At 44.8% G+C, this 21,587-nt stretch overlaps 1 protein-coding gene across 3 annotated transcripts in view; it reads left to right on the forward strand.

Moving 5' to 3' along the window:
* The first annotated feature begins 231 nt into the window (after positions 1-231).
* Positions 232-21,587, forward strand: part of LOC311149600 (transcription factor E3-like) — a 41,703-nt gene continuing 20,347 nt past the window's right edge. For 2 of the 3 annotated variants that reach the window (XM_084186775.1, XM_084186776.1), the window contains exons 1-5: positions 232-742; positions 11,335-11,448; positions 14,298-14,538; positions 14,873-15,097; positions 17,966-18,061. In XM_084186775.1, the coding sequence (XP_084042901.1) occupies positions 594-742; positions 11,335-11,448; positions 14,298-14,538; positions 14,873-15,097; positions 17,966-18,061 (825 nt within the window). In that variant the 5' untranslated portion in view covers positions 232-593. Of the gene's footprint in view, positions 743-8,027; positions 8,470-11,334; positions 11,449-14,297; positions 14,539-14,872; positions 15,098-17,965; positions 18,062-21,587 lie in introns of those variants that run through there. The other variant, XM_084186777.1, reaches the window with a different exon arrangement.

Here is a 21,587-nt window from a genome sequence, read left to right on the forward strand (position 1 = left end):
AAAAATTGATTTGATTTGATTTCGCTTCTGGTTCAGCTTTGTGACTAGAGGATGAAATATTTGTTAAGTGAAAAACAACCTCCAGACTGCCCTATGTCATTTCTTGGTTCTCTTTAAGCAATCCTATTGGCTGAAGAACACTTTAGCCCTGCCCACCAGGCCCGTTCATTGGACCCCTGGCTTGTCCGTCAAAGCTCGAACGCTCCTTCGTTCAGGGTTGACGGAAAAAGCTATACGGACACTACTAACCTGCAAGCCGATATTTAATTTTAGAATTTGTTAAAATTAGGTTAAGGTTAGAGTTAGGGTAAGGGTTAGGGTTAAGGTAAGAATCGTTTTACAGGTCAGCAGTGTCCTTATAGCCTCTCCAAGATTGACGTCAGCGAGGATTTCCCCTACTTTCACTCCACTTCCCGTAATAGAAGGTTTAGCGGAATGATTTGATCACGACTCCCCCCAAGTCGAGCCCGCTGCTACACGGAACGAATACTTCTCATTCATTGCGGTGTTTGCGTGGTGATAGTCTCTCTCTCTCTCTCTCTGGATAGAAGCTACTATCTTTGTAGCAACTCAGGAACCGACTTGGTAGAGAAATGTCTACCTTTAACCAGGGGCAGAACAGCGAGGAAACGGGAACATTTGATTCATATCAAAATCACATTCTGTTACAGCGAGCGCCTCACGAGCAACCGCAGACTGTGTTCGTCATTCTAGACACGGCCGAAACTCTGAATTTGATTAGGTGAGTCAAAGATACAGCTATATAGGGAACAACTATTCTATTCAGTTGGATATAGTGTTCCCATCCACTGGTCTACTCATAAAAGCAGAAGAACTTGAAGAAAGGCACTACTGGGGCATTTTGACCTGTCATGGCATCACTCTCTCAGACAGAAAGCTCTCTGTCTAAGCAGGGTAATTAAAACACACACACACACACACACACACACACACACACACACACACACAGGGGTCGCTAATTCTGCTGAGACGTGTAGGGTGAGTCATCACCTTCAGCATTGGGCTTATCTGTTATCTACTAGACAGCATGCCATGTATCTGTGATGGAATGACATGCTATCATCACAACTGAGTCATGGGAGGAGGGAGGGAGGGAGGGAGGGAGGAGGGAGAGGGGGGGGGGGGGGATGTGTGTGTGTACCAACTAGCTACCTTGAACTGAAATGAAAAGCCAAAGTGCATTTGATTCCACAGCTATTAAGTTATTATAGTTTAAACTGACTTACTAAACTGTTCATGTTATAGTTTAAACTGACCTACTAAACTTGGGATTGAATATATTGTATTTTGTAACACTTTCAACGTCCACATGTTGTTGTATAAAAAGGGAAGTTGCATAATGCTGAGTGATTTGAATTATGATGATTTACTTTACTGGACTATAACTTTCGGTGTAATCCAGTGAACTGTAACACTTCTTGAAAGTAACCCAATCTGTATTTTATGTTTTGAATGGGGTTTTAAATCCCTGGCTGGCTGTTATAACATAGGATCCATGGCTGGCTGTTCATACCCTGGCTGGCTGTTCATACCCTGGCTGGCTGTTCATACTCTCTCCTCCTGGTTGTGTGTGTGTGTGTGTCTGCCATGCGTGTGGACCTTGTATCTGGGTGGAAATGACTCAGCAGAAATCTCCCCCTCAGCTCTCAGATCCTTTTCATGGCTTCCTGTAGGATACATTCCAAATGGCACCCGATTTCCTTTATAGTGCACTACTTTTGATAGTCCCTGATCTAAAGTAGTGCACTATATAGGGAATAGGGTGCCATTTGGGACTTGCCCTACAGCCTGGTCTGGGATGAATGTAGAGCTGCTGAGGGGTTGTTATTTTGCACTGTCTGACCAACAAAATGAAAACACAACTCCCCAATAACATTACACTTACAGCATGTTGAGTGGACTATTCCTACTAGAATGTTACACTTACAGCATGTTGAGTGGACTATTCCTACTAGAACGTTACACTTACAGCATGTTGAGTGGACTATTCCTACTAGAACGTTACACTTACAGCATGTTGAGTGGACTATTCCTACTAGAATGTTACACTTACAGCATGTTGAGTGGACTATTCCTACTAGAATGTTACACTTACAGCATGTTGAGTGGACTATTCCTACTAGAACGTTACACTTACAGCATGTTGAGTGGACTATTCCTACTAGAACATTACACTTACAGCATGTTGAGTGGACTATTCCTACTAGAATGTTACACTTACAGCATGTTGAGTGGACTATTCCTACTAGAACATTACACTTACAGCATGTTGAGTGGACTATTCCTACTAGAATGTTACACTTACAGCATGTTGAGTGGACTATTCCTACTAGAATGTTACACTTACAGCATGTTGAGTGGACTATTCCTACTAGAACGTTACACTTACAGCATGTTGAGTGGACTATTCCTACTAGAACATTACACTTACAGCATGTTGAGTGGACTATTCCTACTAGAACGTTACACTTACAGCATGTTGAGTGGACTATTCCTACTAGAATGTTACACTTATAGCATGTTGAGTGGACTATTCCTACTAGAACGTTACACTTACAGCATGTTGAGTGGACTATTCCTACTAGAACATTACACTTACAGCATGTTGAGTGGACTATTCCTACTAGAACGTTACACTTACAGCATGTTGAGTGGACTATTCCTACTAGAACGTTACACTTACAGCATGTTGAGTGGACTATTCCTACTAGAACATTACACTTACAGCATGTTGAGTGGACTATTCCTACTAGAACATTACACTTACAGCATGTTGAGTGGACTATTCCTACTAGAATGTTACACTTACAGCATGTTGAGTGGACTATTCCTACTAGAATGTTACACTTACAGCATGTTGAGTGGACTATTCCTACTAGAACGTTACACTTACAGCATGTTGAGTGGACTATTCCTACTAGAATGTTACACTTACAGCATGTTGAGTGGACTATTCCTACTAGAACGTTACACTTACAGCATGTTGAGTGGACTATTCCTACTAGAACATTACACTTACAGCATGTTGAGTGGACTATTCCTACTAGAACGTTACACTTACAGCATGTTGAGTGGACTATTCCTACTAGAACGTTACACTTACAGCATGTTGAGTGGACTATTCCTACTAGAACGTTACACTTACAGCATGTTGAGTGGACTATTCCTACTAGAACATTACACTTACAGCATGTTGAGTGGACTATTCCTACTAGAACATTACACTTACAGCATGTTGAGTGGACTATTCCTACTAGAATGTTACACTTACAGCATGTTGAGTGGACTATTCCTACTAGAACATTACACTTACAGCATGTTGAGTGGACTATTCCTACTAGAATGTTACACTTACAGCATGTTGAGTGGACTATTCCTACTAGAACGTTACAGTTACAGCATGTTGAGTGGACTATTCCTACTAGAATGTTACACTTACAGCATGTTGAGTGGACTATTCCTACTAGAACATTACACTTACAGCATGTTGAGTGGACTATTCCTACTAGAATGTTACACTTACAGCATGTTGAGTGGACTATTCCTACTAGAACATTACACTTACAGCATGTTGAGTGGACTATTCCTACTAGAATGTTACACTTACAGCATGTTGAGTGGACTATTCCTACTAGAACATTACACTTACAGCATGTTGAGTGGACTATTCCTACTAGAATGTTACACTTACAGCATGTTGAGTGGACTATTCCTACTAGAACATTACACTTACAGCATGTTGAGTGGACTATTCCTACTAGAACATTACACTTACAGCATGTTGAGTGGACTATTCCTACTAGAACGTTACACTTACAGCATGTTGAGTGGACTATTCCTACTAGAACGTTACACTTACAGCATGTTGAGTGGACTATTCCTACTAGAACATTACACTTACAGCATGTTGAGTGGACTATTCCTACTAGAACATTACACTTACAGCATGTTGAGTGGACTATTCCTACTAGAACGTTACACTTACAGCATGTTGAGTGGACTATTCCTACTAGAACATTACACTTACAGCATGTTGAGTGGACTATTCCTACTAGAACGTTACACTTACAGCATGTTGAGTGGACTATTCCTACTAGAACGTTACACTTACAGCATGTTGAGTGGACTATTCCTACTAGAACATTACACTTACAGCATGTTGAGTGGACTATTCCTACTAGAATGTTACACTTACAGCATGTTGAGTGGACTATTCCTACTAGAACATTACACTTACAGCATGTTGAGTGGACTATTCCTACTAGAACGTTACACTTACAGCATGTTGAGTGGACTATTCCTACTAGAACGTTACAGTTACAGCATGTTGAGTGGACTATTCCTACTAGAACGTTACACTTACAGTATGTTGAGTGGACTATTCCTACTAGAATGTTACACTTACAGCATGTTGAGTGGACTATTCCTACTAGAACATTACACTTACAGCATGTTGAGTGGACTATTCCTACTAGAACATTACACTTACAGCATGTTGAGTGGACTATTCCTACTAGAATGTTACACTTACAGCATGTTGAGTGGACTATTCCTACTAGAACATTACACTTACAGCATGTTGAGTGGACTATTCCTACTAGAACGTTACACTTACAGCATGTTGAGTGGACTATTCCTACTAGAACATTACACTTACAGCATGTTGAGTGGACTATTCCTACTTCCTTTACTTTCTTTTATCCCTTTGGAATGTTGACTTCAGTCTACTGTACTCGTGTTTACAGTCGTCTACTGTACTCGTGTTGACTGGAGTCTACTGTACTCGTGTTGACTGGAGTCTACTGTACTCGTGTTGACTGTACTCGTGTTGACCGTAGTCTACTGTACTCGTGTTGACTGTCGTCTACTGTACTAATGTTGACTGTAGTCTACTGTACTCGTGTTGACTGTGGTCTACTGTACTCGTGTTGACTGTGGTCTACTGTACTCGTGTTGACTGTGGTCTACTGTACTAGTGTTGACTGTAGTCTACTGTACTAGTGTTGACTGTAGTCTACTGTACTCGTGTTGACTGTAATCTACTGAACTCGTGTTGACTGTAGTCTACTGTACTCGTGTTGACTGTAGTCTACTATACTCGTGTTAACTGTAGTCTACTGTACTCGTGTTGACTGTTGTCTACTGTACTCGTGTTGACTGTAGTCTACTGTACTCGTGTTGACTGTAGTCTACTGTACTCGTGTTGACTGTGGTCTACTGTACTCGTGTTGACTGTAGTCTACTGTACTAATGTTGACTGTAGTCTACTGTATTCGTGTTGACCGTAGTCTACTGTACTCGTGTTGACCGTAGTCTACTGTACTCGTGTTGACTGTCTTCTACTGTACTAGTGTTGACTGTAGTCTACTGTACTCGTGTTGACTGTGGTCTACTGTACTCGTGTTGACTGTGGTCTACTGTACTCGTGTTGACTGTAGTCTACTGTACTCGTGTTGACTGTAGACTACTGTACTCGTGTTGACTAATCTACTGTACTCGTGTTGACTGTAGTCTACTGTACTCGTGTTGACCGTTGTCTACTGTACTCGTGTTGACCGTTGTCTACTGTACTCGTGTTGACTGTGGTCTACTGTACTCGTGTTGACTGTACTCGTGTTGACCGTAGTCTACTGTACTCGTGTTGACTGTCTTCTACTGTACTAGTGTTGACTGTAGTCTACTGTACTCGTGTTGACTGTGGTCTACTGTACTCGTGTTGACTGTAGTCTACTGTACTCGTGTTGACTGTAGTCTACTGTACTCGTGTTGACTGTAGACTACTGTACTCGTGTTGACTAATCTACTGTACTCGTGTTGACTGTAGTCTACTGTACTCGTGTTGACCGTTGTCTACTGTACTCGTGTTGACCGTTGTCTACTGTACTCGTGTTGACTGTGGTCTACTGTACTCGTGTTGACTGTACTCGTGTTGACCGTAGTCTACTGTACTAATGTTGACTGTAGTCTACTGTACTCGTGTTGACTGTGGTCTACTGTACTCGTGTTGACTGTGGTCTACTGTACTCGTGTTGACTGTGGTCTACTGTACTAGTGTTGACTGTAGTCTACTGTACTAGTGTTGACTGTAGTCTACTGTACTCGTGTTGACTGTAATCTACTGAACTCGTGTTGACTGTAGTCTACTGTACTCGTGTTGACTGTAGTCTACTATACTCGTGTTAACTGTAGTCTACTGTACTCGTGTTGACTGTTGTCTACTGTACTCGTGTTGACTGTAGTCTACTGTACTCGTGTTGACTGTAGTCTACTGTACTCGTGTTGACTGTGGTCTACTGTACTCGTGTTGACTGTAGTCTACTGTACTAATGTTGACTGTAGTCTACTGTATTCGTGTTGACCGTAGTCTACTGTACTCGTGTTGACCGTAGTCTACTGTACTCGTGTTGACTGTCTTCTACTGTACTAGTGTTGACTGTAGTCTACTGTACTCGTGTTGACTGTGGTCTACTGTACTCGTGTTGACTGTAGTCTACTGTACTCGTGTTGACTGTAGTCTACTGTACTCGTGTTGACTGTAGACTACTGTACTCGTGTTGACTAATCTACTGTACTCGTGTTGACTGTAGTCTACTGTACTCGTGTTGACCGTTGTCTACTGTACTCGTGTTGACCGTTGTCTACTGTACTCGTGTTGACTGTGGTCTACTGTACTCGTGTTGACTGTACTCGTGTTGACCGTAGTCTACTGTACTCGTGTTGACTGTCGTCTACTGTACTAATGTTGACTGTAGTCTACTGTATTCGTGTTGACTGTAGTCTACTGGTACTCGTGTTGACCGTAGTCTACTGTACTCGTGTTGACTGTCTTCTACTGTACTAGTGTTGACTGTAGTCTACTGTACTCGTGTTGACTGTAATCTACTGAACTCGTGTTGACTGTGGTCTACTGTACTCATGTTGACTGTAGTCTACTATACTCGTGTTAACTGTAGTCTACTGTACTCGTGTTGACTGTCGTCTACTGTACTCGTGTTGACTGTAGTCTACTGTACTCGTGTTGACTGTAGTCTACTGTACTCGTGTTGACTGTGGTCTACTGTACTCGTGTTGACTGTAGTCTACTGTACTCGTGTTGACTGTAGTCTACTGTATTCGTGTTGACCGTTGTCTACTGTACTCGTGTTGACCGTTGTCTACTGTACTCGTGTTGACCGTTGTCTACTGTACTCGTGTTGACTGTGGTCTACTGTACTCGTGTTGACTGTGGTCTACTGTACTCGTGTTGACTGTGGTCTACTGTACTAGTGTTGACTGTAGTCTACTGTACTCGTGTTGACTGTGGTCTACTGTACTCGTGTTGACTGTGGTCTACTGTACTCGTGTTGACTGTGGTCTACTGTACTCGTGTTGACTGTAGTCTACTGTACTCGTGTTGACTGTAGTCTACTGTACTAGCAGCTGGTTTAACACATTGTTGTTTCTCTTTCTCTAATGCCTTTAGGCCTATTGTTTTTGTTGTAGCATTTTATATAATGGTACAGATTAGAGACATAGCTAAATGACCAGGTTGGTACAGATTAGAGACATAGAGGCATTTCATAGAGTAGGCGTTTCCTAATGGAAATATGCAAATATATGCTAGAACGCGCCAATAGGATCTCGCTTGCTTGTTCTGCCCACTATGACTCATTTGTTCCCATTTGAAACGACAGGCTGTGGTCTATCTCGGTTTAGTTATAAAAATCTTTGACTCTAGTCTCCATTTGGTAGGATTTCGCTAAGGTTAGGCTATTTGGATGAGAACATGTTATAATGTTTAATCTGCCGCGGTGTCTAATAACAGTAATATTGATGCAATGTTTCCCCTGCCTACTGTGCTGTTACAATGTTGACACTACACTGTTCTCCCGTCCACACTACTGTTAGGCTCCAATACTACACTGTTTCATTTGACAGAAAGGTTGTGCGCGACTACTCCAGGTAGTAATGGGTTTAGTTCACAAGCTTCCTATTTTTAGCAACTCTACGGATGCCTCTCTCTCTCTCTCTCTCCCTCTCTCTCTCTGGCTGTAGCCTGAGCAACTAACACGACGTAACAAGACAATTTCCTAGGATACAAAGGCCATTCTTACATTTTATTGTCTAACGGTCGTTTGATCGCTGAGGCAAAACACATTTTTTTATGGACCCTAGTTGAATGTTGATGAGGTTTTATATAAATGATCTCGGTTTAACCGGTGAGCGGAGAAGTAGGCTACGTCCTCCTCTTTATGATGACAACATGGCTTCCTGTTCTACAACATTATAAAAACAACGACATTTTTGTTTTTGACAAACTCAATCGAGTTTTCTATTCGTCATTGATTTATGCATAAACCTAATTGTGAGACTGGAATATTTTCCCACCAAGGACCGATTATGGAATTCCATTGCTCGGTTTCAGTTATTTTTCTCCTGAAGGCAACGGGACTATTTATTCATTTATTGGTGAGTTGGATATATGATTGTTTTCGGATCATGATTATAGTCCTAAAGACTAATATGCTCATGTTTGGTTCTGTCGTCGCGTCTGTGGTAATTGTAGAACGAGGCATCTTGGCGGGGTTTCTGTGTTTACATTCTGTGGATGTCTGCTTGGCATCCGGGGTGTGTGTTCCCTCAGCCTAGGCTACTGACGAGACCTGATGAACAAAAATATCAATGCAACAATTCCAAGATTTTACTGAATTACAGTTAGGAAATCAGTCAATTGAAATAAATTCATAAGGCCCTAATGTATTGATTTTACATGACTGGGCAGGGGCGCAGCCATGGGTGGGCCTGGGAGGGCATAGGCCCACCCACTGGGGAGCCAGGCCCAGCCAATCATAATTAGTTTTTCCCCACAAAAGGGCTTTATTACAGACAGAAATACTCCTCAGTTTCATCCGCTGTCCAGGTGGCTGGTCTCAGACGATCCCGCAGGTGAAAGAAGCCGGATGTGGAGGTCCTGGGCTGGCGTAGTTACTTGTGGTCTGTGGTTTTTAGTCCAGTTGGACGTACTGCCAAATTCTCTAAAACGACATTGGCCTCCAAATTAAACATTAAATTCTCTGTCAACAGCTCTGGTGGACATTGCTGCAGTAAGCATGCCATTTGCGTGCTCCTTCAAAACTTGAGACATCTGTGGCATTGTGTTGTGTGACAGAACAGCACATTTTAGAATGGCCTTTTATTGTCCCCAGCACAAGGTGCACCTGTGTAATGATCATGCTGATTAATCAGCTTCTTGATATGCCACACCTGTCAGGTGGATGGATTATTTTGGCAAAGGAGAAATGCTCACTAACTGATGTAAAAATAATTGTGCACAAAATGAGAGAAATAAGCTTTTTGTGCATGTGGAACATTTCTGGGATCTTTTATTTCAGCTCATGAAACACTTTACATGTTGCATTTATATTTTTGTTCAGTTTATACAGTGCATTTGGAAAGTATTCATACCCCTTGACTTTTTCCACATTTTGTTACGTTATAGCCTTATTATAAAATGTATTACATTGTTTTTTTCCTTCAATCTACACACAATACCCCATAATGACAAAGCAAAAACAGTTACAAAAAAAATGTGTTATTTAGAATAAAAACCTGAAATATCACATTTACATAAGTATTCAGACCCTTTACTCAGTACTTTGTTGAAGCACCTTTGGCAGCGATTACAGCCTCTAGTCTTCTTGGGTATGACGTTACAAGCTTGGCACACCTGTATTTGGGGAGTTTCTCCCATTCTTCTCTGCAGATCCTCTCAAGCTCTGTCATGTTGGATGGGGAGCATCGCTGCACAGCTATTTTCAGGTCTCTCCAGAGATGTTCGATTGGGTTCAACTTCAGGCTCTGGCTGGGCCACTCAAGGACATTCAGAGACTTGTCCCGAAAGCCACTCCTGCGTTGTCTTGGCTGTGTGCTTAGGATCGTTGTCCTGTTGGAAGGTGAACCTTTGCCCCAGTCTGAGGTCCTGAGTGCTCTGGAGCAGGTTTTCATCAAGGATCTCTCTGTACTTCATCTTTCCCTCGATCCTGACTAGTCTCCCAGTCCCTGCCGCTGAAAAACATACCCACAGCATGATGCTGCCACCCCCATGCTTCACCGTAGGGATGGTGCCAGGTTTCCTCCAGACGTGACGCTTGGCATTCAGGCCAAATAGTTCAAATCTTGGTTTGATCAGACCAGAGAATCTTGTTTCTCATGTTCTGAGAGTCCATTAGGTGCCTTTTGGCAAACTCCAAGCGGGCTGTCATGTGCCTTTTACTGAGGAGTGGCTTCCGTCTGGCCACTCTACCATAAAGGCCTGATTGGTGGAGTGCTGCAAAGATGGTTGTCTTTCTGGTAGGTTCTCCCATCTCTACAGAGGAACTCTGGAGCTCTGTCAGAGTGACCATTGAGTTCTTGGTCACCTCCCTGACCAAAGCCCTTCTCCCCCGATTGCTCAGTTTGGCCGGGCAGCCAGCTCTAGGAAGAGTCTTGGTGGTTCCAAACTTCTTCCATTTTAAGAACGATGGAGGCCACTGTGTTCTTGGGGAACTTCAATGCTGCAGCCATTTTTTGGTACCCTTCCCCAGATCTGTGCCTCGACACAATCCTGTCTCAGAGCTCTATGGGCAATTCCTTCAACCTCATGGCTTGGTTTTTGCTCAGACATGCACTGTCAACTGTGGGACCTTATATAGACAGGTGTGTTCCTTTCCAAATCATGTCCAATCAATTGAATTTACCACAGGTGGACTCCAATCAAGTTGTAGAAACATCACAAGATCAATGGAAACAGGATGCACCTGAGCTCCATAACGAGTCTCATAGCAAAGGGTCTGAATACTTATGTAAATATTTGTAATACATTTAGCTAAAAGTTCAACAAAAAGAAAATGGTTTCGCTTTTTCAATATGGGGTATTGTGTGTAGATTGATGAGGATTTTTTTTTTTTTTCCACATTTTGTTACGTTACAGCCTTATTCTAAAATGTATTACATAGTTTTTTTCCTTCAATCTACACACAATACCCCATAATGACAAAGCAAAAACAGTTACAAAAATAACCTGAAATATCACATTTACATAAGTATTCACTTATGTAAATATTTGTAATACATTTAGCTAAAAGTTCAACAAAAAGAAAATGGTTTCGCTTTTTCATTATGGGTTATTGTGTGTAGATTGATGAGGGAAAAAAAAATCTATTTCATTTTATAATAAGCCTGTAACTCAACAATATGTGGAAAAAAAAGTCAAAGGGTCTGAATACTTTCCCGGAATGCATATTCTTATCATATCTGCCTGTATGTTCCTGACCTGTAGTTGTAATGTGTTTCCAGTCTGGAGCCTCTCCTGCCTGAGTCGGGGATAGTAGCAGATATCGAGGTGGAGAGCGTCCTCCCGTCAGAGTCTGATACCTTCTACCAGCTGAAGAGCCAGCCCATCACCCTGAGGTGAGCACACACGCTGTTCCAGGTCAGATCAGACACAACCTTCATCTGTCTTTTCTCCCGTTCCATTATGTACATGGAACTGTTTACCATAACTGGTCTGTGCATGTCTTGCTCAAATCCAATCACATTTTATTTGTCACATGCACCGAATAAAACGGGTGTAGACTTAACCGTGAAATGTTTACGAGCCCAATGATGCAGAGTAAAAAAATGACATCAAAATAGAGGAAAAGGAAAGGATCTGTCTCTCTCTCTCTCTCTCTCTCTCTCTCTCTCTCTCTCTCTCTCTGTCTCTCTCTGTCTCTCTCTCTGTCTCTCTCTGTTTCTGTCTCTCTCTCTCTCTCTCTCTCTCTCTCTGTCTCTGTCTCTGTCTGTCTCTCTCTGTCTCTCTCTCTATCTGTCTGTCTCTCTGTTTCTGTCTCTCTCTCTGTCTCTGTCTGTCTGTCTCTCTGTTTCTGTCTCCCTCTGTCTGTCTCTCTGTCTGTCTCTCTCTCTGTCTGTCTGTCTCTCTATCTGTCTGTCTCTCTGTTTCTGTGTCTCTCTCTGTCTGTCTGTCTCTCTCTGTCTCTCTCTGCTCTGTCTATACCCCAGGGAATTCCCACAGTGTATTCACAGTGACTCAGCAAGAATACACAACCACATCTAGGAGGATGAGAGTTGATGTCAATGTTATTAGTCTCTTTTTTTAAAAACAACACAGTGAGAGAGAAGGTGTTTGGATTAGACAAGCTGTTAGGACACTGTCCAGTAATGGTGTAGTAATAGTAGTATTTGTGTTTGAGTTGATTGTAATGTGGATAGTAACAGTGTTGGGGAACATTACAATGCTAGAGAGACAACGATTATACATCTTCATTTCCACTTTGGAGAGGTTGTGTACATTGCTTAAGGTAACAGTAGTAACTCCACACAACCTTAGTCATGTTGATTTATAACTTAGACCCACAAAACCTTAGATAGTCATGTTAGTTCAAGCGTGATCATGTTGTGGGAACTTCTGACTGGGAAAGCCCTCCCAGGGTGAAGGTAGGTGTAGGGTAACTTGGTTTGTAGTTTTGATTTATCCAGGGGCTTTCCATTGTGTGACTGAGGAAGATGTTAACAGCGGAGGGTTAGGGTTATGGAGGGTGGGTTTTAGTTGAGATCCAGGGACTTCCCAGTGAGTGATTTGTCAGGATTTGGTATGGCTACTAGGAAGATTATGTTTACAGCAGAGAGACTCCCTGTGTTAGGGTGTAGGGTATTAGGGTGTAGGGTATTAGGGTATAGGGTACTAGGGTTTAGGGTGTAGGGTTTAGGGTGTTAGGTACAAGGGTGTAGGGTTTAGGGTGTTAGGGTATAGGGTACTAGGGTGTAGGGTTTAGGGTGTTAGGTACTAGGGTGTAGGGTTTAGGGTGTTAGGGTATAGGGTACTAGGGTGTAGGGTATTAGGGTATAGGGTACTAGGGTGTAGGGTTTAGGGTGTAGGGTTTAGGGTGTTGGGTTTTAGTTCAGATCCAGGGGCTTCCAAGTGAGTGACTCAGCAGGATCTGCTATTTCTCTGAATGGAAATGTACTGTATCGCCATGTAACTGCAGAGTCTTGTGAAATAGTGTTCTGTACTTTCAGTTTTCCTCGTGTAAACGGACTTCTAATGTAACTGACTGGTGCACTGCACAGCAGTCTGAACTCACTGACCTTAACTGCTACATATTGTAGTATCTACATAATATCATCACTTCTATTTCTCAGTGAGGTCTGCCTCTCTGTATCTTCAGGCCTCCGCTGTGTCTCCTGCTGCTGTTTTCCTGCTCATTTGACTGCATTGATGTATTCTCAATGTATACGTTTGTTTAATTTCTGTTTTACATTGTATACAGTTTTTATACTGACCCTGTCCCGCCTGCAGCCCGTCTCTGCCCCCAATCGAATTGGGACGCTACAATAAACATACTGACGTGACTCTGTCCCCCTCCCTCTCTCTGCAGCGTGTCCCAACCGTGACTCTGTCCCCCTCCCTCTCTCTGCAGCGTGTCCCAACCGTGACTCTGTCCCCCTCCCTCTCTCTGCAGCGTGTCCCAACCGTGACTCTGTCCCCCTCCCTCTCTCTGCAGTGTGTCCCAACCGTGACTCTGTCCCCCTCCCTCTCTCTGCAGCGTGTCCCAACCGTGACTCTGTCCCCCTCCCTCTCTCTGCAGCGTGTCCCAACCGTGACTCTGTCCCCCTCCCTCTCTCTGCAGCGTGTCCCAACCGTGACTCTGTCCCCCTCCCTCTCTCTGCAGCGTGTCCCAACCGTGACTCTGTCCCCCTCCCTCTCTCTGCAGCGTGTCCCAACCGTGACTCTGTCCCCCTCCCTCTCTCTGCAGCGTGTCCCAACCGTGACTCTGTCCCCCTCCCTCTCTCTGCAGCGTGTCCCAACCGTGACTCTGTCCCCCTCCCTCTCTCTGCAGCGTGTCCCAACCGTGACTCTGTCCCCCTCCCTATCTCTGCAGCGTGTCCCAACCGTGACTCTGTCCCCCTCCCTCTCTCTGCAGCGTGTCCCAACCGTGACTCTGTCCCCCTCCCTCTCTCTGCAGCGTGTCCCAACCGTGACTCTGTCCCCCTCCCTCTCTCTGCAGCGTGTCCCAACCGTGACTCTGTCCCCCTCCCTCTCTCTGCAGCGTGTCCCAACCGTGACTCTGTCCCCCTCCCTCTCTCTGCAGCGTGTCCCAACCGTGACTCTGTCCCCCTCCCTCTCTCTGCAGCGTGTCCCAACCGTGACTCTGTCCCCCTCCCTCTCTCTGCAGCGTGTCCCAACCGTGACTCTGTCCCCCTCCCTCTCTCTGCAGCGTGTCCCAACCGTGACTCTGTCCCCCTCCCTCTCTCTGCAGCGTGTCCCAGCCCCCATCTGACACGGCGTCTCCCTCCTCCGGCCCAGTGATGACGTCCCGGGTGTTGATGAGGCAGGAGCTGATGCGCCAGCAGGCCAGGGACCAGGAGAGGAGAGAGGCCCAGCAGCAGGTCTCCTCAGCCCAGCTACGCACCGCCGACTCCTCCCCAGCCATCTCCATGGCCCCAGCGCACGCCGGGGCCAGACCTCCCCCTGCTCAGGTCCCTGTGGAGGTCCTCAAGGTACATCATGCACCGCCTGGAGCACTCTGACGACTGGGTTTGGGGAGGACTGCACCTGCTTGTGACAACAAACGTCTTATCTGTTCGTGCTTATTAAATGGAAGTCTTACAGTGCATTATAATGCATTATACCTGCATTTGTTAATTGACTAATCTCCCCTCTCTCTCTCTCTCTCTCTCTCTCTCTCTCTCTGTCTCTCTCTCTCTCTCTCTCTCTCTCTCTCTCTCTCTCTCTCTCTCTCTCTCTCTCTCTCTCTCTCTCTCTCTCTCTCTCTCTGTCTCTGTCTCTGTCTCTGTCTCTGTCTCTGTCTCTGTCTCTCTCTCTCTCCTCTAGGTTCAGACCCACCTGGAGAACCCCACTAAGTACCACATCCAGGCCTCTCAGAGACAGCAGGTGAAACACTACCTCTCCTCCACCCTGGGGAACAAACTGACCAATCAGACACTGGGCGCCTCCCCCTCGCCTCAGTCCGGATCCGCCCCTTCTCTCCAGCCTGCAGCCAGCAGCACTCCCAGCAGCCCACTGGCTGTGCTCAGCCTGAGCGCCAACAAGGAGGAGGTACGTCACCGTTGTAAACATAGAGATACAAAACGAATACTGTTCTGTTTCATTCTGTGGTCTCACATCTCTGCAACCCAGTCTAGGAAGTACATGGGAGCTTGGGTTGATTTTAACCCTTGAAAAATCTGGGAATAATGCCCGTGCAGCTGCCATGATGAGGGAAAATAATAGCCTCTAATATCCCACTTCTATTCAGCCGCTTCAATCACCTTTACACTTAAACAACAGCAGGCTTCCGTGAGGTGCCGTTTCCTAAATATTAGGTTGGTCTACGTTGTATAGACCTTATTGTAAGTGGCTCTGGATAAGCACGTCTGCTAAATAAGTGTTATTGTACCAGTTGTAGACGTTATTATGAGTTTCTTTGGGTGTTCCGGTCTCCTGAGTGGCGCAGTGGTCTAAGGCACTGCATCGCTGTGCCACTAGAGATCCTGGTTCGAATCCAGGCTCTGTCGTAGCAGGCCGTGACCGGGAGACCCATGGGGCGGCGCGCAATTGGCCCATCGTCGTCCAGGGTAGGGGAGGGAATGGCCGGCAGGGATGTAGCTCAGTTGGTAGAGCATGGCGTTTGCAACGCCAGGGTTGTGGGTTCGTTTCCCACAGGGGGATATGAAAAAAAATAATGTAAGTCGCTCTGGATAAGAGCGTCTGCTAAATGACGTAAATGTAAATGTTCCTCCTAATGTATTCTACATTGTCTTGGTCTTCCAGTTCCTTTAAATTCAACAGGAGTTATTACCCCCTGTAATAACACATAGAATTCTGTTGTAGCCTCACTTTGTGCCGGGTCTGTCTGTCTGTCCTGTCTGTCTGTCGGTGTGTCTGTCTGTCTCCTGCACCTTGCTAGCTAGCTGTCCTGTCTGTCTGTCTGTGTCTGTCCTGTCTGTGTCTGTCTGTCTGTCGGTGTGTCTGTCTGTCGGTGTGTCTGTCTGTCTCCTGCACCTTGCTAGCTAGCTGTCCTGTCTGTCTGTCTGTGTCTGTCCTGTCTGTGTCTGTCTGTCTGTCGGTGTGTCTGTCTGTCGGTGTGTCTGTCTCCTGCACCTTGCTAGCTAGCTGTCCTGTCTGTCTGTCCTGTCTGTGTCTGTCTGTCTGTCTGTCTGTCTGTCGCGGGTCTGTCGGTGTGTCTGTCTGTCTGTCTGTCTGTCGGTGTGTCTGTCGGTGTGTCTGTCTGTCTGTGTGTCGGTGTCTCTGTCTGTCTGTCTGTCGGTGTGTCTGTCTGTCGGTGTTTCTGTCTGTCGGTGTGTCTGTCCTGTCTGTGTCTGTCTGTCTGTCGGTCTGTCTGTCTGTCTGTCGGTGTGTCTGTCTGTCTGTCGGTGTGTCTGTCTGTCGGTGTGTCTGTCTGTCGGTGTGTCTGTCTGTCGGTGTGTCTGTCTGTCTGTCTGGAGTGGGTCTGTCTGTCTCCTGCACCTTGCTCTGTGGCTCTGTGTGTTTGGCACCACATTGTGCTGTCAAATACCACAGGACTAGCTGTCCTGTCTGTCTGTCCGTCTCCTGCACCTTGCTCTTTTGGCACCACATTGTTCTGTTAAATCCAACGTTGGCCAGCCTAATAATCTCTGCACGCTTCACAATTCACACCACAGAGACTTCAATTAAAGGTGTACTCCGCTTCACACCACAGAGACTTCAATTAAAGGTGTACTCCGCTTCACACCACAGAGACTTCAATTAAAGGTGTACTCCGCTTCACACCACAGAGACTTCAATTAAAGGTGTACTCCGCTTCACACCACAGAGACTTCAATTAAAGGTGTACTCCGCTGCCTGTTGTTTTTGTCAGTCTGTGTCAGTCGCTTTTGGAGAAAAACCTCGTTCATTTGCCCCTGAGGGGATTAATAAAGTTTAATTGAAACGTATTTTAACTGGAATTTAAAGTCACTGTGTTGATAAAGCTCTTACTCAGACTGCTATGGTCCTAAAGGAGGGGTTGACTTGCAGCAAATAATGAAATAGTCTGAAGAAGCCATTTCATAGAGTGTGAAGAAGCCATTTCATAGAAAGTGTGAAGAAGCTATTTCATAGGAAGAGTGTGAGTCCATTTCATTGTGGCTTGTGAAATGGTGCCTCATTCATAAAGTGCCGTGTGGAGTGTTCCAGTGAAGTTTCCTATGGATGACTCACCCGGTCTAACGCGCTAGCTCAATCTGGCTGTATGTCTGACCCAAGGTGCAGGGACCGTATGTATAAAGCACCTCAGACTATGAGCACTGATCTAGGATCAGGTTTCTCCTGTCCATTTAATCTTATTCATTATGATCTAAAAGGCTAAACTAATCCTGGATCAGCACTCCTTATCTGAGACACTAGATGAGGGAGGGAGGGAGGGAGGGAGGGAGGGAGAGAGGGAGGGAGGGTGGGTGGGTGGGAGGGAGGGACTGTGTGTGAGGGAGGGAGGGAGGGAGGGTGGGTGGGTGGGTGGGTGGGAGGGAGGGAGGGAGGGAGGGACTGTGTGGGAGGGTGGGTGGGAGGGTGGGAGGGAGGGTGGGTGGGTGGGTGGGTGGGTGGGAGGGAGGGAGGGACTGGGAGGGAGAGAGGGAGGGAGGGAGGGTGGGTGGGTGGGAGGGAGGGAGGGAGGGAGGGAGGGAGGGAGAGAGGGAGGGAGGGAGGGTGGGTGGGTGGGAGGGAGGGACTGTGTGTGAGGGAGGGAGGGAGGGTGGGAGGGAGGGAGGGAGGGAGGGACTGTGTGGGAGGGTGGGTGGGAGGGTGGGAGGGAGGGTGGGTGGGTGGGTGGGAGGGAGGGAGGGACTGGGAGGGAGGGAGGGTGGGAGGGAGGGAGGGACTGGGTGGGTGGGAGGGAGGGAGGGAGGGTAGATGTGTATAATGTCACCTCTTCCTCTACTGACCCCAGAGCCGTTTGTATTTCAGATGGAAGATGTGATCGATGACATCATCAGTCTTGAATCCAGTCTCAACGATGAGTTCTTTACGTTGATCGACTCTGGCCTACATCTAGCCAACACGGTATGCAGTAAGACATACATTAACCAAACCTTACATACTCTGGCCTACATCTAGCCAACACGGTATGTAGTGAGACATACATTAACCAAACCTTACATACTCTGGCCTACATCTAGCCAACACGGTATGCAGTAAGACATACATTAACTAAACCTTACATACTCTGGCCTACATCTAGCCAACACGGTATGCAGTAAGACATACATTAACCAAACCTTACATACTCTGGCCTACATCTAGCCAACACGGTATGCAGTAAGACATACATTAACTAAACCTTACATACTCTGGCCTACATCTAGCCAACACGGTATGCAGTAAGACATACATTAACCAAACCTTACATACTCTGGCCTACATCTAGCCAACACGGTATGCAGTAAGACATACATTAACCAAACCTTACATACTCTGGCCTACATCTAGCCAACACGGTATGCAGTAAGACATACATTAACTAAACCTTACATACTCTGGCCTACATCTAGCCAACACGGTATGTAGTAAGACATACATTAACTAAACCTTACATACTCTGGCCTACATCTAGCCAACACGGTATGCAGTAAGACATACATTAACCAAACCTTACATACTCTGGCCTACATCTAGCCAACACGGTATGCAGTAAGACATACATTAACCAAACCTTACATACTCTGGCCTACATCTAGCCAACACGGTATGCAGTAAGACATACATTAACTAAACCTTACATACTCTGGCCTACATCTAGCCAACACGGTATGTAGTAAGACATACATTAACTAAACCTTACATACTCTGGCCTACATCTAGCCAACACGGTATGCAGTAAGACATACATTAACCAAACCTTACATACTCTGGCCTACATCTAGCCAACACGGTATGCAGTAAGACATACATTAACCAAACCTTACATACTCTGGCCTACATCTAGCCAACACGGTATGCAGTAAGACATACATTAACTAAACCTTACATACTCTGGCCTACATCTAGCCAACACGGTATGCAGTAAGACATACATTAACTAAACCTTACATACTCTGGCCTACATCTAGCCAACACGGTATGCAGTAAGACATACATTAACTAAACCTTACATACTCTGGCCTACATCTAGCCAACACGGTATGCAGTAAGACATACATTAACTAAACCTTACATACTCTGGCCTACATCTAGCCAACACGGTATGTAGTAAGACATACATTAACTAAACCTTACATACTCTGGCCTACATCTAGCCAACACGGTATGTAGTAAGACATACATTAACTAAACCTTACATACTCTGGCCTACATCTAGCCAACACGGTATGTAGTAAGACATACATTAACTAAACCTTACATACTCTGGCCTACATCTAGCCAACACGGTATGCAGTAAGACATACATTAACCAAACCTTACATACTCTGGCCTACATCTAGCCAACACGGTATGCAGTAAGACATACATTAACCAAACCTTACATACTCTGGCCTACATCTAGCCAACACGGTATGCAGTAAGACATACATTAACTAAACCTTACATACTCTGGCCTACATCTAGCCAACACGGTATGCAGTAAGACATACATTAACCAAACCTTACATACTCTGGCCTACATCTAGCCAACACGGTATGTAGTGAGACATACATTAACTAAACCTTACATACTCTGGCCTACATCTAGCCAACACGGTATGTAGTGAGACATACATTAACTAAACCTTACATACTCTGGCCTACATCTAGCCAACACGGTATGTAGTAAGACATACATTAACTAAACCTTACATACTCTGGCCTACATCTAGCCAACACGGTATGTAGTAAGACATACATTAACTAAACCTTACATACTCTGGCCTACATCTAGCCAACACGGTATGCAGTAAGACATACATTAACTAAACCTTACATACTCTGGCCTACATCTAGCCAACACGGTATGCAGTAAGACATACATTAACTAAACCTTACATACTCTGGCCTACATCTAGCCAACACGGTATGCAGTAAGACATACATTAACCAAACCTTACATACTCTGGCCTACATCTAGCCAACACGGTATGTAGTAAGACATACATTAACTAAACCTTACATACTCTGGCCTACATCTAGCCAACACGGTATGCAGTAAGACATACATTAACCAAACCTTACATACTCTGGCCTACATCTAGCCAGCACGGTATGCAGTAAGACATACATTAACTAAACCTTACATACTCTGGCCTACATCTAGCCAACACGGTATGTAGTAAGACATCATACCAAGAACATGTGACTATGCATTCACTCCTGGAGATAAATGAATCATCTGTAAGCCTGCTTCTTCAAATGAAACTCATGCATGCCTTTTGTGGCTTGATACTGCTGCAAGCGGTTGATTATGGAATCTTCTCCAGAGGCCAGTCACTGAAAGTTGCCCCTGGGTCTTACTGGCTTATCAACACATTGATAGCCATGTCTTTGTGTCTCAGTGAGTGTCCATGCTGCTTTGTGTTGTCAGAGATAATTGATTTTTTTGGAGCAGGGCGGTTGGATGTCAAGTCAGAGACGGTGGAATCCAGCCTGGCGGTGAGAGTAAACATACTGTTCTGACACATGGCTAACAGTGGCCAGGACAGGACAGGACAGGCCAGAGTAGGCTAGAGCAGGGTGGGGTGTGGTCAGTCAACCTGTGTGTAGAACGCTGATCGCTTAACTGTGGAGACTAAGGGTTAGCTAACCGTGGACCGGAGAGAGAGAGAGAGAGAGAGAGGTGTTTCTTTCCCCCCCCCTGACGACGTTTGGCCATTTCTCAACCGTCGGTTCAGAGAGAAAGGGGAAGTGAGAGCGGTTTGGTTTGGCAGGAGAAAGATGAGGATTCTGGTTGTTCTGGAGCAGCAGCATAACACCATAAATAAGATGATCCAGGTAAAATAAATGTTGTTCTGTGGAGTTTCTATGAAATGAATTAGAGTCGTTTGTGTTTTGAAGAGGTTAGTTGAGATAAGAATTTGGGTTTTGAGTTCGTCTGGATTTGTTTAGGTTTCTCACTGAATTGATTTTGACGTTGTATCTGTCTACAGGCTCAGGTTTATCTTGAAACTGATATGTAGACATGCTAACATGTTTATTACTGTATTCTGATGTTAATGAAACTGATATGTAGACATGCTAACATGTTTATTACTGTATTCTGTTAATGAAACTGATATGTAGACATGCTAACATGTTTATTACTGTATTCTGTTAATGAAACTGATATGTAGACATGCTAACAACATGTTTATTACTGTATTCTGTTAATGAAACTGATATGTAGACATGCTAACATGTTTATTACTGTATTCTGATGTTAATGAAACTGATATGTAGACATGCTAACATGTTTATTACTGTATTCTGTTAATGAAACTGATATGTAGACATGCTAACATGTTTATTACTGTATTCTGACGTTAATGAAACTGATATGTAGACATGCTAACATGTTTATTACTGTATTCTGTTAATGAAACTGATATGTAGACATGCTAACAACATGTTTATTACTGTATTC

The sequence above is a fragment of the Coregonus lavaretus genome, assembly GCF_964263955.1.
Source record: "Coregonus lavaretus genome assembly, chromosome: 22".
Lineage (NCBI taxonomy): Eukaryota > Metazoa > Chordata > Actinopteri > Salmoniformes > Salmonidae > Coregonus > Coregonus lavaretus.